Raw genomic sequence first — 15,534 nt, forward strand, 5'->3', positions numbered from 1 at the left:
CTTTTAAATGTAACTTTTGATCTCTCTCGAGGAGATGTTAATTTTCCTGACAATATTCCCTCCAAAATTACCAATTCAAATACTTGTGCCATACGGAAGATCGTTAAGGCGAATGCAAATTGTCAGTTTATATGAGTCAGAATTGTGCGTGCTTTAAGTAGTTATCTATGCGTGAAGCATTCTTCTCTGATATTGTTAGACGCGGCTGTTTAACTAGCGATAATTATGAAAATTATTAATCATTACAAAGGATGCGCAATAGCATTAAAACATAGACGTAACTAATACATTATTTCCTATTTATGATAATAAAAAGCAACGTAATACTCAAGATTTATTACGAGATATAGTTACAGGATATAAATTTAAATAAAAAATATGTTACGAAAGTGTGCGGAACATTGTTACCTTACGGTTATTCTTGACAGACAATTGCGGTAATCAAAATCATTATAAAAATAGAATCTATTGCTTAAGTTAAAACATTATTCTCGTGATAATTATCTAGAAAAAAATTGAATTTTTTGTTAAAAATGATGACGTCAGGACGAATTTTTTAACTTTCCTTTCCAATGAGATCTTAACGTTTCGTTATTACAAGCATATATATAATAATATTACACCATATTTATGCATCAAGATAAATGCACCTTTCTGATGAAGCTTTTGAATTGGTATAAACGAAATTATTTGAGAAAGTATCCTGCTCGTCAAACTCTTCCTGGAAAATTAAAATAATATTTATAGTCCAGACGCAAGAGATTTTGTTCGATTTGAAGATTTATTTGAATTCGTTGAACTACTGAGCTATAAAAATCGGCTGTTTTCTTTTTGTGAGAAGTGGGAAATCCTTGACGTCATCACTCTTGCTATGACTCGAACAGGTTTTTAATCGACTATTACAGAAACCTTATTATATCGTGTTAATTATACGCGTAAACTAAAATAGTAAATGTAGTAATGAGTAATACATTAAAAATATTATGTTTATGATAACCTGTTAAGATAACTTTCTATATGCAAAATGATTGATTTTTAGCTGATTTTGATTTTTAGCGACGATAAACAGTCAAATTCTGTAACCAACATCATTTTGATTTTCATGACATCGAAATAAGGTTATTTTAACTTTCTCTTGACTTGGTGTGTTTTTTAGTTTTTATTAAATTTATATTAGCATTTGAAAGATACCTTTTCCTTTCTTCCGGTCTCTCCGATTTTAATATTCTAAATTCTAATGCCAGGATACTTTCAATTTGGTTTCTCTTCTCTATAATCAATCCCGGAAATGCGCACGGCTGATCGCAGCCCTCCGGTTTCCTGCCGATGAATCGACTCACCGCGAATATTAATCGATCGCACCATTACTGATCAGACTCGGAAATCCATCGTCGTCGTATTCGTTTCCGCTCACGAGATCATTTTTACTAGTCGCGTTTGCACGCTATCCACAATTTCTCCACTTGCTATCCAGTTGAACATATATATGCCATCCAACGCGAATTTAAATCACAGACATTATTGATCATAAATCTTTCTGCAATCGATCACGGCCGTTAGCGATATTCTGCAGATTTCTTGAAACGAGTTTTTCTTTCCTTTCTGTAACGGAATTCTCTAACGTCTTATCGACAATGAGAGCAGGATCATCTTTGTCATTGGCTGTCGCTAGTTAACGATATATCGTTAATATGACCTTAGAAAATCTCACTAAATATACCAATCTCTTACTTATTTCACTTTTATTACATTTATCTTCGTTTCTATTCCGATTTACCACTTACATAACTTTTATTAATAATTAAAGTCTTTGGGATAACAATTTAAAAATTAAAAAAAATTTATATGAGCCACGAATAATTGTATAGATTAATAATTCAAAAGTTAGAAAGAAAACTTATAAAAGCCTGTAAGACCTAACGCAGTTATTCACGAATAATTGCATTAGCTCCTACAAGCTCCCTTTCTAAACTTTGAATTATTATTCCAAGGCCTTATTTACTTTAATTGCTAATAAAAATTACGTGAACGTTATATATAAGTCGAAACATTAATTTTTGTAGAGTTACTTTCTGATTTTAGTAGAGTTTGCCCTGGAATTGTGAATTTTTCTTCTTCCTGGAGAGACTTATGTCTATTTCTATATAGTTTAATTTTAATCTCAGTTCAAAACTCTTCATCGTTTTCTAAGGCTCGTTTCTATCAATGTAGATTAACTTTAATCTCGATTCAACTTAATCTTCATGTTTTTCTAGTTCTAAGAATTAGAAATAGATGAAAAGTAAGTTGAATCGAGATTGAAGTTGATCTACATTGGTAGAAACGAGCCTAATTCTCGGAATTAGAAAAAGGTGAATAGTAAGTTGAATCGAGAAAGTTAATGTACATTGATAGAAACGGGCATTAATCAGTATATAATCTAATTTATTTTTTCAATATTCATTAATATTATTATATCCTTTTACAAAAAATTTTGTTGTCGAACTTTGCGATGCTAGTTTTTGCATTTCTCTAGCGGTGTTTGTTACAGGATAATAATTAACTGATCTAGCTTCTATTCTTTTTTTCAGTCCTCCCTCTCTCTCTTCTCACGCACGGCTGACTTCTCGCCGAGGTATGTGCACGTCCGTTTTTTATATTTGCACGACGGTGACGACGTCGATGCCTTGAAACCTGAGAATTCCGTAAACGGCGAGACGTACGCCTGACGAGCGCGGGATCGTGTCAAGGATACGCAGGAATGTGCATCCTTCGTCCACAGGAGTCTGTTATCTCATGCTAATCGCGTGCAATCATTTTCGAGAAGATATCACTATGAAATATCGGACTCCTATAATTCCGCATTTCATTACTTTAACACGCTCCGTGTCCTCTCACCTTTTTTTTATCCATGATTACCTAACATTCCCAAGAAGAGGAAGTTACCTTCTCTGTCCATAAATACAACTGTAATCAATTCTATTCTGGTGCTTTAAATGCATCTCTGTGATGTAAATTAAAGCGTAAAGAAATTACTATATAAAAGGCGTATAAAAACGTCAATGCCGATTATTTAACATTTCGAGCGCGTTGAAACCGCGTAAATAAGAGATAATTTATGTGTCACTGTATTTCATGTAAATTACCAAGCACATACTAGTGTCGTTCACATAGTAAAGCGCGAGGATCGGCTCAATGAGGTTCGATCTACTGACGCGTGACGTTCGACTAATCGACACTTACTACTTACGCGTTCTCGATGAGCATCCAGGTTACGCGCTGCTTAAGCCTTTCGCATCTGATCGCTGGACAGTTGGAGGCAGAGTATGAAACGCGTAAATCGTGATTTACCTCATTATCCCGTAACGTTTAATTTTTTTTCCGTAAAAACATCGCGCGTGTACGAATCGTTATTGCAAAGTGTTCACCTTGCAGTTTCCGTTGTATCCTCATTTTAAATTCTATCTTTACCTAAGCAAAGCAAAAAGTCATGATGACATCAAAATGACTCCAAAATGATTATTAAAAGTCACTTTTCGATCAGTCATAATTCACTTTAACATCATTTTGACATTATTGTGATCTGTTGTTCTGTTTCAATGGATGTTCCTCGGTTCAATTTTTTCGTATATACATGGAGAAAACGGTTTTGCTGAAGTATCTAAAAATTCAACTAAATGCAGAAGAGAAAATAATTTTCTTACAATCAAAATAATTATATAGGATATTTTAGCTAGAATATAAAAATATTTTACAGCGTTGTATAATATGTTTAAGTTTTCTACATAATTCTTTTGATAGTCCAACAAAATTATTTTCAGTCAGATTTTTTGATATTTCCAAAAAAAGAGTTTAATTCTTCCCATACGTAAGTATAAATACAATCGCGTTTAGCGAAGAAAGTTTATTTTACAACTGTTGGAAGTTTCCTTCGGTGAGAAAAAATTATTTTTCTAGGTTATCAGTCTAGATTTAAAAGTATAATCCAATCAACGCAGAAAAACTTCCAACAGTTGCAAAATAAATATTCTACTGAACGCCGTCGATTCTAGCGCTAATTCGAATTCGCATAAATATGCCATCTACATTTCAAGATCACGGAAGTGACTCTGAGATTTTTCCTTATATCTATGACTGAGTATCTATGACTGAGTATCTACGACTGTGTGAGATTACGTGTGCGTTTCAATGAATGCAGTTTTTATTATATACATAGGATGATGTCTCCGGGGAGAGAAGATGGGAAGAAATCGCGTTGATCGTGTGGAATGATAATCGCAGCCTATTCTTCGCGAGTTTCGGCGCGGCTCTTTTATGTCGCTCCTTTTTCCTCCTCCATCTTCTCCTCGTAAAGCACGCAACATGCCGTTGTCTCGGCACTACGCTGTCGGCCCCGAAAGAACTGGTTCTCTCTCAGGGAGGGTGGTTAAACCCGGTGCAATGCGTGCATTTAGTGAAACATCGCGCTGGAATGCAAACACGTGAGTGGTAGGCAGGGGAAGGGTTGGTAGATGTACCTGCGTGCATGGGAGCCGTCCGGTAGGCGGAGGGAAAGAGAAGGCAGAGAAGAGAGCCGCGCGCGCCGGAATTCGTACGAATTCCTCACCGCCCCCGGCGGTGGGATGTATTTTATGTACGCAGTGGCGTGATGCACCGGTCGACCTATGAGGATCGCCTAGGATATCCCGATTGGAATACCATTGCATACATTGCATACAACGTTGTATGTTGTACATATGGTTCCTTTATTTCAAAAGTGACACAAATAAAAAAATATGACTCTCGAGTTATTGCTACTTAGGGATTCCTTTATCAACTCCAATTAATACTAATTGATGGTTAACATCGTCATTACAATTACCAACTGAATATAATTTATCAAGGAGAAGAAGAGAAAGGAGAAGTTTTAATTCATTGAATTACTACTGGCACTTTTGTGAGTTAATCATCGATTAACTTAACTAAAGATGATGAAAGAGGAACTGAAGAGTTTAGCGACGCCTACAATGAGATTTTAAGACGTAAAATCTTTAAGCTTTAAGCATCAAGTTGTAAGAAATTGACTAATCATAGTCGATTATTCTCATCATTTGACTGTGATTGATGAATTTCTTACGGCTTAAGTCTTAAGACTTAAAGTTTTAAGGTCATGGCATATAAAAAAAATTTAAGCAGTAAAACGTAAATAGTGAGCAAATTGGCTAATCATAATAAAAACCGTAAGACCATAATAAATAGTAACAAATCCAAAAAATTGATTTCCTTACTGCTTATACCTGTATGTCTTACTGCTTCAGTTTTTTTGTGTGGTGTAGCCTTTACGTCTTAAAATCTCATTGTAGATGCCACTTTAAGTAAATATTACTGTATCAATCATTAAAAGTAAACTGAAGTTAACTTCATAAATCATTAAAATTATCACAACTCAAATGAAACGGTTTTAGGCAATTTGTTTTAAAAAATTATCACAACTCAAAAAGAAAGGGTTTGTATTATAAAATGAAAATGACAAGAATGTAATTTGATCATGTTACCAATATTATTTGGTAACCTTTTTTTAATATTATTTGATTAGCAAATAATTTTCTGTTAATTTGAAAAATAGTTTTTCCCTTTTCTAAAAAATTAAATTTTTTATAAAACCATTATGTTATGTATTAATTTTTTCTAGGTTATTCAGAATTATTCTAGACTCACAAAATTGACTAATTTCTAAATTAAAAAATTATTTTTTGCTCATATACATTAACTTATGTTAAATAAATTTTAAATTTTAATAAATCATCAGTCATAAAAATGCATTGTTACTAATAAAACTTTCTTCCTACTGTATTACACGTAGATCAAATTGGGCTCGAGCAGCTTTAGCGTAGTCAATTCCAACAGCCTATGAGAGTTATAATCAAATGAAATCATTGATGAAAGAAGATATTACACATTTCCGTCAAATAAATTTGCATTTATTGTGCTACTATCGACAGCGATTGTCCTTACAAAAATTCACTTTAATACTGTTCATTTTAATACTGAAAGCTAGTGATTAATTACTTATTTTGAGTATTATTGCTGTTCAGTAGATACTTTTAATATTCAAAATAAGTAATTAATTTGTACTATCCGGTATTAAATTTTCATAAGAGTGTCTTATGTGGATTGATCCTTGCGAATTGGTGCTCGCCAACGAAGAAATCGCGCGCGATGGCCAGCTCTAAAAGCGACGCACGTGATGCACTGCGTTTCGCTCTGATTCCGACCGCGTGAAAGATCCCAGTATGATTTCGCCTAGTCGTCGTCTTAGCATCGGCGAAAACCACACAGTCGCCATCGATTTGTTATTCTGGCGACACGCGGGACGAAAGTGAATCGATCGGGACTAAAGCCTGTTCAGACCGAACAATTTTCAAATCGCGTGAAAAAACCATTCAAATTTGACTATAAAATTCTCGATCTCTTTTACATTTGGTCATCATCCATTGCTTTTTTATTTAAATAATTCTGTTGTCGTATAAAAAAATCAATTTTGCGATATCGATTGTCGACTTTTCTTATTCCTTCCGTAAAAAAAAATTTGTATCAATAAATAAGAATACGTAAGTAATTCTTGTTCATTTCTACCAATGCAGATTAACTTTAATTTTAGTTTACTTATTTTTTATCTTCTTTTAATTACAAGAATTAGCAAAAAAAATAGAAAGTAAATTAAACCGAGATTAAAATTAATCTACATCGATAAATTAATCTATCATGTCGCGTTATGACCGAAAGACAACACTTCGCGGAACCTCTTCGCAAAAATAAAATAATTTTTGTATCGAGCGCAACACATTCCTTCTAAATCGCCCTTTAAATTTCATGTTGGCGTACCGCCTCTACGCGTCGCACGTACGTCTTCCGATGACGTGCTGAACTTGTTAATGAAACGCAATCGCCGTGTCGTGGCGAACGTAGAAGGAGAAAAGAGATCCCGAAACACAGATCGCGCGCAAGAGAATCGCCTCGAGCTGGTTTCACTGCCAAGGTGGATCTACTTGCGGCGCGTAGACTTTAATGCTAGGAAGGCGATGTCGAATCGAAATGCTTTCTCCGTTAGTACAGAATTTTCAATAACCGATCTTTCAGAGCATTTTTCAACTATAATATAGTAAATTACGAATAGTGAACGAAAAGTGAAAAGAAAATCTATGATTTCTATTTTTATTTTATATTTTATATCGAAGATGTATCTCAAATATTATAACATAAAATTACGAATTTATTAGTTTACATAGCAAATTCATTTTTTTTAAATAAAATATGTAACCTACATAATAACCTACATAAATAAAATTATTACATGTTGAAGATATGACTTGTAAATAGATTTATCAGAAGTATGACTATATCAATGTCATACCTCGACATACCGAGATAATGTATGATTTTGAATAATAAGTGATAACCTGCAGTTTTAAATTGCAGAAAACATTGTAATTTCCATAATTATACGATTGCTGAGATATCTACCAGAACTGAGAATGTAGAAACGGACAATTATATGAAAAGCAAAAGAAGATGCAAAAAATTCGCAAACATATCTTTCGCAAATCTTTCATCTCGTGTTGCTTCTTTAACTTCCAAGTGAAACTTCCTTTTCGCGATTTAAAAAATTTTCGAAGAGTTGGAAAAACAAGTAATAAAATATACGTATAAGAGACGAATAAAACAGATTAGAATAAATTTCTGTACAATACTTGAATTTCGGATCTACCTCTGAGAATTCTAATGTCCGAGGCGAATCGAACAATTGCGTGGTATCGATGATGGATCCAAATGTCCTCGCAATAGTGATTTCGAATGCAATTGGTACCGTGATTTAATATATCCTTGTTGTGATTAAGGTCTTTGAAACTGTAAAAGTGATGATGGTTCGCAGCATATTGATTCCGTGTTATGCATGACATACGTTATCGTGCATTGTTTATAGTGTTTATTAGCGCGTGTTAACGATCGCATATAATATCTGATTAGAGGCGAGCGGCTTAAGAAGTATTGTTCAAGGCGTTACGTGTGGACATTGAAATTATATAATCATATAAGAAGGTTATTTGTGAGAAGCTGTGGGAAAATGTTATACTAAACTATTTTTTGCTAAATTACAAGACTGAAGATCGGATTATATCGAGATATTTAGAATATTGTTTAAAATTTATATCGCAAGCTTTCACGTTTTTTGTCTTTTATTGCCTTTTATATATTATAAAGGCGTTACCTAATTACAACAATAATTATATAATAATTATATGATGATTATATGGAATTATATAATAATAGATGATTATATAGAATTATATAATAATAAATGTATATAATATAGAGCGCGGTAAATGCTTATTGAGATCAGGCGATATCAACGTGTAGATCTGAATTTTAATGTAAAGTATAATTATCTTTAATATAATAAAAGTATTTAATTTTAACGGTTATTTATACATGTACATTGGATTAACTAAATTTCCGTGATGGAATGTGTGAGAAAATAAGAGTCGACTTTTCGGAGCACGGAATCTGAAAATGAAATCGAGGATAAAGTTCTTCAGACCGCGACAAATAAAGTATGTAATCGACCGATTTTACTAGCCACGAAGAAGATATCTTCGGTTTTCGACGCGCGAAAGCGAGAAACACAGGCATTTATTCGAAATCGTGAAGAAAATGTTGCTTACAGTATGAATTGTAATCTAATTCGAAAGTGTCTTGAGCAAAGAACGAGAGCGCGGAAAAAAATTTGTAGAGATGAGCGATAAATTCAACTGACCAAATTGTGAGTGATTGAGCGGCTGATCTTGGGAGACTCAATTTTTGAAAGTTGTTTTCTAAAAGATTTCAGGCCACTAGTGTTGTCGATTAGCAATCGACAAATAACACCTAACAGTTTTCGTTAACAAGACAATTGCTTGATAGATAAAAAGTGTTGTTGCTGCTTTTTGTGTTTATGACATGCGTTATTTGAGTAACAGGTCAAAAGATAGAGATAACGATTGCTGATTTAAAATTTATTAACATTGTACAAAGAATGGATAATTATAAAATTAATTTAAAGTGATTTCAAGTAATATTAAAAAATTAAGAAAATTTTGTCGCAAATTGAATTTCTAGCTTAATTCATCGTTTAAACTAATCTTTATTTTAACAATGTGATTTAATTTGAAGCTTTACCATATAATAAAACAATAAATTTCAAAGTTACAAAACTAAAGGTTCTTTTATCAAATCACAAACGCAAATTTCTCAGATATCTTGACATATACATAATTAAAGTAAACAAGCTAATCTTAAAGATTGTAGCTCCGACTTGACGAATGTCCTAATACAATTGTCGTCGTCAAATGGAAAAGAAAAGATTTTCAGGGACTCTACGCGCTCGAACGAAGAACAGCACATCCTGCGTTACATAATACATTAATCTCCATCGCGAGTCCCTGTAATCGCTCAATTACGTAAGTAATTTTCGTCGAGGCGATCAATCGACGACGCATCAAATTTCTGTCATTACATATCTACGACCGATGCATACCCAAGTGGCTCGAGTGACGGCGAGTCGCATTGTCAATTTACAGCCGCGTTTAGAAATGAGTATCGATCGTTCTATCATCTAGCTTTCTATTTTAAGACGCTTCACTTCGATCGGCTATCAGAAACTATATCGAGAGCGCCAATTAGAATGCAAATAACTGCTCGTAACTTGCAGGCGATAACAAGCGTTGTCAAGATCGCGATTAAAACTTTAGAAGCTTAATAAAAAAAGGTAAGAAGAAAGTAAGAAAGTAATTAAAAACAAAGGTAAGAAGAGAAATGAAATTTAAATATAAACATTAATTTATACCTAAATTCAATTTATACCCAAATGTAAAAATTAATCCTAAGAAACTGATGAAAATTATTTTTAAAAATGTTTTAAGTAAAGAAAGAGCGCACTAACATCAATAATAACGTAAAAGCAATTGGATAAAAGTTTTATGATTTAAAAAATATAGATAATCATAATACCCACTACTTCATATGCTTTTGAAATAGTTAATTAGTCTATTTGTTATATCAAGTGTCGAAAAGTAAGATAGTACAATACCGCTTAATTGATATCTCGCTGTTTCCTACGTTTTAATCACTTTAAGTAATTAATTATTTTCACGTAATTTTAATAAAAAAAACTGCTCATATGTCTGCTCATATTATTTTTCGGTAACCAAAGTGTCGAATAGCGGTTCGAGGAACTCCCGACGACTAATCTAAACGATTGGCAGATTGAAAATCGTTGGTAGATCGTACTTACCGCGACAGGCGATGCCGAGGGTGAGTAACAAGGTGATCCTGATGATCGTCATTTTGGAGAACGACCGAGAACGTTATCCGCGATAACGGCGGCACATTTATCGCTGTAATTACGGTGCGACGAGTTGTCGACGGCGACGACGAGACGGAAGTGTCGACCGTCGCGGCGTCGTACGCCGTACGTCGTAGCGCGCACGTGTACTACCGCCGAGACGTTGGCTCGCGTGCGATTTGTACTGGTGACGGCGCGACGACAGCGCATGCAAGGGTGTCCCCCTCTTCACGAGATATACGAGCGTTTTCTAGCTGCTGTGTCCGCCTTCCGCACTCACTTGGATCTCTATCCGGTTCGCTACTTGAAGAACCATCAGGTGCTCGACTTCGCCGATCGGGCGGTTCGCGATCACGCTCCCGTTCTCCGACGATCGATCGCCGATCTCGCGGGATGAAATCACTGACGCAAAGAACCTTCGTTTCCTTCGATGGCTCAAATGATCGGCTGCATTGAATGGATAATATTAAGGTTCGTCTGGTTTTTTTTTGTATAATATATGTTATTATACACTATTGAGTATATATACACCGAGAAAAAATGTACTAAATTTTGATAAATATTTTTTTGAATAGTACTAGCTGAATACTAAATGTAAACATATATTTTTTATTTGGTACAAAAATCATTAATTTAATTTATCCGTTATTTTTTTATTCAATAAATGTGTATATGCCGTAAGTAAATGTTAATTAAGTTAATATTATTCAAACAAATATTTATTAAAATTTGGTATATTTTATCTTAAAGTGTGCAGTATTTCATGCACGCAAAGTATTTTGAAAAATTTTAATGCTATAGATTCTCCAACAATATACAAAGTAAACTTTATCTTGCAATTAGAAAGAAGTTTGAATGGACTATTATACGTTAATACTTAATATTAAGATAATATTTTAGCTGCATAATGTTGCTAAAAATATTAGCCAATTTCAGCAAAAAAATTTGTGAATATGAAATCAACTGCAAAAACAAAACAAATAATTTGATTTATAATAACTTATACAAGGCAATAATCATATTTTGCTTTAGATTTGTATGTTTTATAAAAAGAGAAGATAAGAATATTATTTTTGTTTTATTTTTTCGTTATCTCTTACGTGTGTTGTGTGCAGCTTTGTGTGGAATTTTATTCCATCCATTTGTACAATGTTTATGCACATAAACTTTATACGTGAATTTTCTACCAAATGCCTATTCTATGATAACACTTTAAAATTGTTCCGTCGAAATAGACTTTACTCGCGTGATGGCAGTGATTTATGGAGCGATCGATGAAAAGAGGGTCAGTGCTGCACAATGAGTACTCTAATCCTTTGTGCGCGAAATAAGATTAATTATCCTAAACCCCTTTACTTTGCTCTTTCAAGTGTGTCTTTACCTTATCGCGGAAAAAAGTCGGAATCTTTTTTAGTTATCATGTATCGCGATAAGTCTTGATGGATTTTGTTTTGTTTTTTCGTATAATACTTTAATATCTTATACTATAATATCTTATATATAAGAAAGGAAATATTTAAATATTATAATAAAATTTATAAATCTTAATATTAAAAAATTGAATTGTAACCAAAATCACAAATATTATTTACCCTTAAGGTTCCTCATCACTTATAGTACTTATACTATCTTAAATTATGAGAAAAGAACGTGAGAGAAGAAAGAATATATATAATAAAAATTTTTTCATAAAGTATAACAATAAAAATATTTTTTAATAAGACAATATTTGTAATTAGTTGAACAAATTTATAATAAAATATATTGAAAATTCTCTTTTTATTTTGGAGGGGAATTAAATTATATTTATTTCTATGTATTTTATTGATTTGATAATTGTCATAGTTCTGAATATTTTATACACAGATTTTTTTTTCGGCACACAATTTAATTCTAGATATGATTATTTAAAAAATAAAATATTTATTAACAAAATGAGAGAGAAAGGAGAACCGGGATATTTTACAAATTTGTTCCATTGGTCGTAAGTATTGTTTTATTGAAAAATATTTTCATTTTAATGTATCATATATAAATTTTTATTATTCGTTTTCTCGCTTTTAATGTCAATTAAAATAATCACAGTAAGTGACCAGAAGCCTTAAAACGATTTTTTTTTACTTTAGTGTTGAAAAATAAGAAGATGGATTTCGAAAAAGTTAGTTCAAAGATTATAAATTAATCATATTTTACAGCTTGTTGATCTCTCTTAACCATTTTGCTGATGACGACGATTGGCATTACTCGCAATTGTATCGTTTATTTATTAACGTTTAATTAATTAAAATATTTTTCAAATTTTACTAGCAGAAAATATACGCACGATATCTATAACGACTAACTCTCGAAACAAATGGAATCGCCGGGGATATCGGTAGTAATCACATTCTTAGTACAGCCGGATCTACTCGAGCGCAAAGTAATGCGACTAATTACTGGTTTGCGCTCCTAATTAGCATATAATGGAGCGCAAAGAGATCGTAAACAAGCAATCGTCTAAATATAACGCCAATTTTAAGTAAAGCCGCACTTGAGAGTGCATTTCCTTGAACTTTCCATGGCTAACGGAATGCCAATTAACTAGGCTGATTCATCCGATTATGGATATTTCGCGAGAGAGCGAGGGTGGAATATTAATGTATACAAATATATACGCATAGAATTCTTTAAAAATATCTGTTACTTCGATTAGTAATTTATTCATACGCATGGCATGCTTTAATCTTGTTTTCGGAATTGTGATGTCGAACGATCATAACTCAAATGTATCATCCGAATTTTTAGACAAAAACAAAATGTAATAAATATAAAAATTGTAAAAATAGTATTTATGTTTATTATATTGACGCAAAGTTTAATAATAATGTGATAAAATAATAATTAATGCAATTATCTACAAGTATTATCTTTTTGTAATATATTTATAAAAATTAGTTAATTAATTGATGAAACAAAAACATGAAGAAAAATAAACTGTGTCTTAATTATTATAGATTGCGTTTTTGTAAGAAAATAATTCAATTCCTTACAAAAAAATATAACAAATTAATCATCTATATTAAATAAGTTTCCTTTCTTTGTAAAGCCAAGTTCTTCTACAAGGCATTTGTACTTTCTGATTCATCCTACTGCATTCAAGTGACGATCGTTTGAGCCATGCGCATACATCTCGATCGCTCACGCATCTCTATTAGTGTAATACTGTCACCATTATCGCGTGCGCATACGAATACCGTACATTAAACGCCATTCGTCCGTGCGTTTTCCTCATTCTACTTCAAGCAAGAATATCTCCTGCGTAAGCACGCACATAATTTCCGACTCGCGGATGTTGGTCGCAATATTTATGGTATTATCTCGTCTCATTAATTCACATCAACCTAATAAACTGTGACAAAACCGTTGTCTAAATTTTCTACAATTCTTAACATGTATATTACATTTTGTCTCAAAGTTATTTAATCGTAAGAACAATTTCTTATAAAAAATATTAATTATTTAATTATTAAAGTGTTCTCTTAAATATTATTTTTAATATCTTAAATACTTTCCTGAAGATTGTTTCAAAATATCTTTAAAAATTGTTAGAAAATGCCCTTTGTTTTGCCTCCTCTAATTGTCTAATCTAATCTAAGCTCTATTTATAGCGTCGATTTCCTTTTTATTTTGCTCTCTTTTTCTCTCCCAAAAAGAAAAAGAGAGAGGACCATAAACTAGTAATCGTGACAATTTCATGATTTCGCTACTTTTTTAAAAACATTCTTATTATGAAATATTGCCTACAAAAATCTTAAGAAATCTTTTCGTATTCTCGATTTTTCCCAATTTCTTTCTTTATTTCATAACTTCAAAATCATTCTAATCAATTATCAAAGTAATATGATTGAAAATCGATAATATTTGAATATGATATCGTATTTTTGACGTTTTCAACATTACTCACTGTATTTTCCTGATTCTGGAAAATATTTCTTCTTTCCACGATTTCGCTCGAATAAAAAGTGACGACTTTTTGCGAATCTTCAAAGAATATTCGTTTTGTCAGGTAGTGAATACCAAAGTATTCGCAGAATATTTGGAGCACCGGACTTTCTGCGGTTCGAAAAGTAGGATGCGGATTTCAAACGATGCGATTGTGGATCTCTTGATCCCATCAATATCTAAATTATTCATCAATGAGTTTACCAGCCACGACGCCAAAATTTTGATGGAATTTTAGGTAAACGAAAACGCGTCTGCCTCTATCCCGCCAAAACTCGAGTACCTTACTACCGAGTAGTGCATGTACTCGTGGTGCATTTGTCGCGCAAAGTGTCCGTACTGCGATCTCATGTATAACATGGATTTCATTCCAAGTACTCCTTGTCACGGCTTTTTCTTATACCCGCGAGAGATTCGAGTACTCGGACACTTGATCCACTAACGAGTACAACGAATGATTCGCGGAGATCCGTACACCGAGAGAGATTGCGCGAGACGCAAGATTTCGAATCTCGCTCGCTTTTCCGATTCGTATTAAAATTCTTCCGGGGTTCCGGGTCCTTCGGACGGGCTTACGATTTCGTCCGCTGGTATTCTCGCGGGGTGTCCGCCGCGCGCGGAGTGTCGCGTACTCGCGGAGTGGTGCGCCGACTACAACTGTAGGCGACTCGACCGACTCGACGATGATCGTCGTCGACCGCGCAACCAGCACGACTCAGCCGGCCGCAAGTGGGGGTCCAACGTTTACCGGGGGTACGTGCGTGCCTTGAGATCCCGAGGGGGGCCCCTACCTATCTACTGACGGCGTCGACGGGGGCCCTACCGAGACTCGTCACCCGTGACTCCACCTCCCACCTGACGGCCCCCACAGATAACCTCCGCCGAAGGGTATACCTCCTCGTGAAAGACGAGCCGCGATAAGGTGTATCCGCCCGGTGAGGAATTCCTAAGCGGAGCCGCTTACGGCGCCGTGCTTTTCTCTTCAATCCATTAAATGGTTTTTACGAGACACGAGTATACGAGACAGATTGCTCTAATGACTGACTCATTGACGAAGGGTCGCTGCGTGTATAAAAAAAATGTCTTGCAACTAGAAAAGATGGGATAGCACTCATCGTCTAGTTTCGAGTAAAAGGAACATGGATAAATGTTTACTACGTATTAGAATTTTAAAAAATTTGATAGAAATGTAATTATAAAATAATTTTGATGTG

The 15,534-nt window shown here is 33.7% G+C and overlaps 1 protein-coding gene across 1 annotated transcript in view; it reads right to left on the reverse strand.

Moving 5' to 3' along the window:
• LOC108770449 (uncharacterized) overlaps positions 1 to 14,897 on the reverse strand; it is a 35,577-nt gene extending 20,680 nt beyond the window's left edge. The window contains exons 1-3 of the mRNA XM_018522050.1: positions 14,604 to 14,897; positions 14,283 to 14,359; positions 10,289 to 10,786 (exon numbers count right to left, since the gene is read on the reverse strand). Coding sequence (XP_018377552.1) covers positions 10,289 to 10,340 — 52 coding nt within the window. The 5' untranslated portion in view covers positions 10,341 to 10,786; positions 14,283 to 14,359; positions 14,604 to 14,897. The remainder of the gene's footprint in view (positions 1 to 10,288; positions 10,787 to 14,282; positions 14,360 to 14,603) is intronic.
• Between the last annotated feature and the right edge of the window lie 637 nt (positions 14,898 to 15,534).

This window comes from Trachymyrmex cornetzi, unplaced genomic scaffold, assembly GCF_001594075.2.
Source record: "Trachymyrmex cornetzi isolate Tcor2-1 unplaced genomic scaffold, Tcor1.1 scaffold127, whole genome shotgun sequence".
In the NCBI taxonomy this organism is placed as follows: domain Eukaryota; kingdom Metazoa; phylum Arthropoda; class Insecta; order Hymenoptera; family Formicidae; genus Trachymyrmex; species Trachymyrmex cornetzi.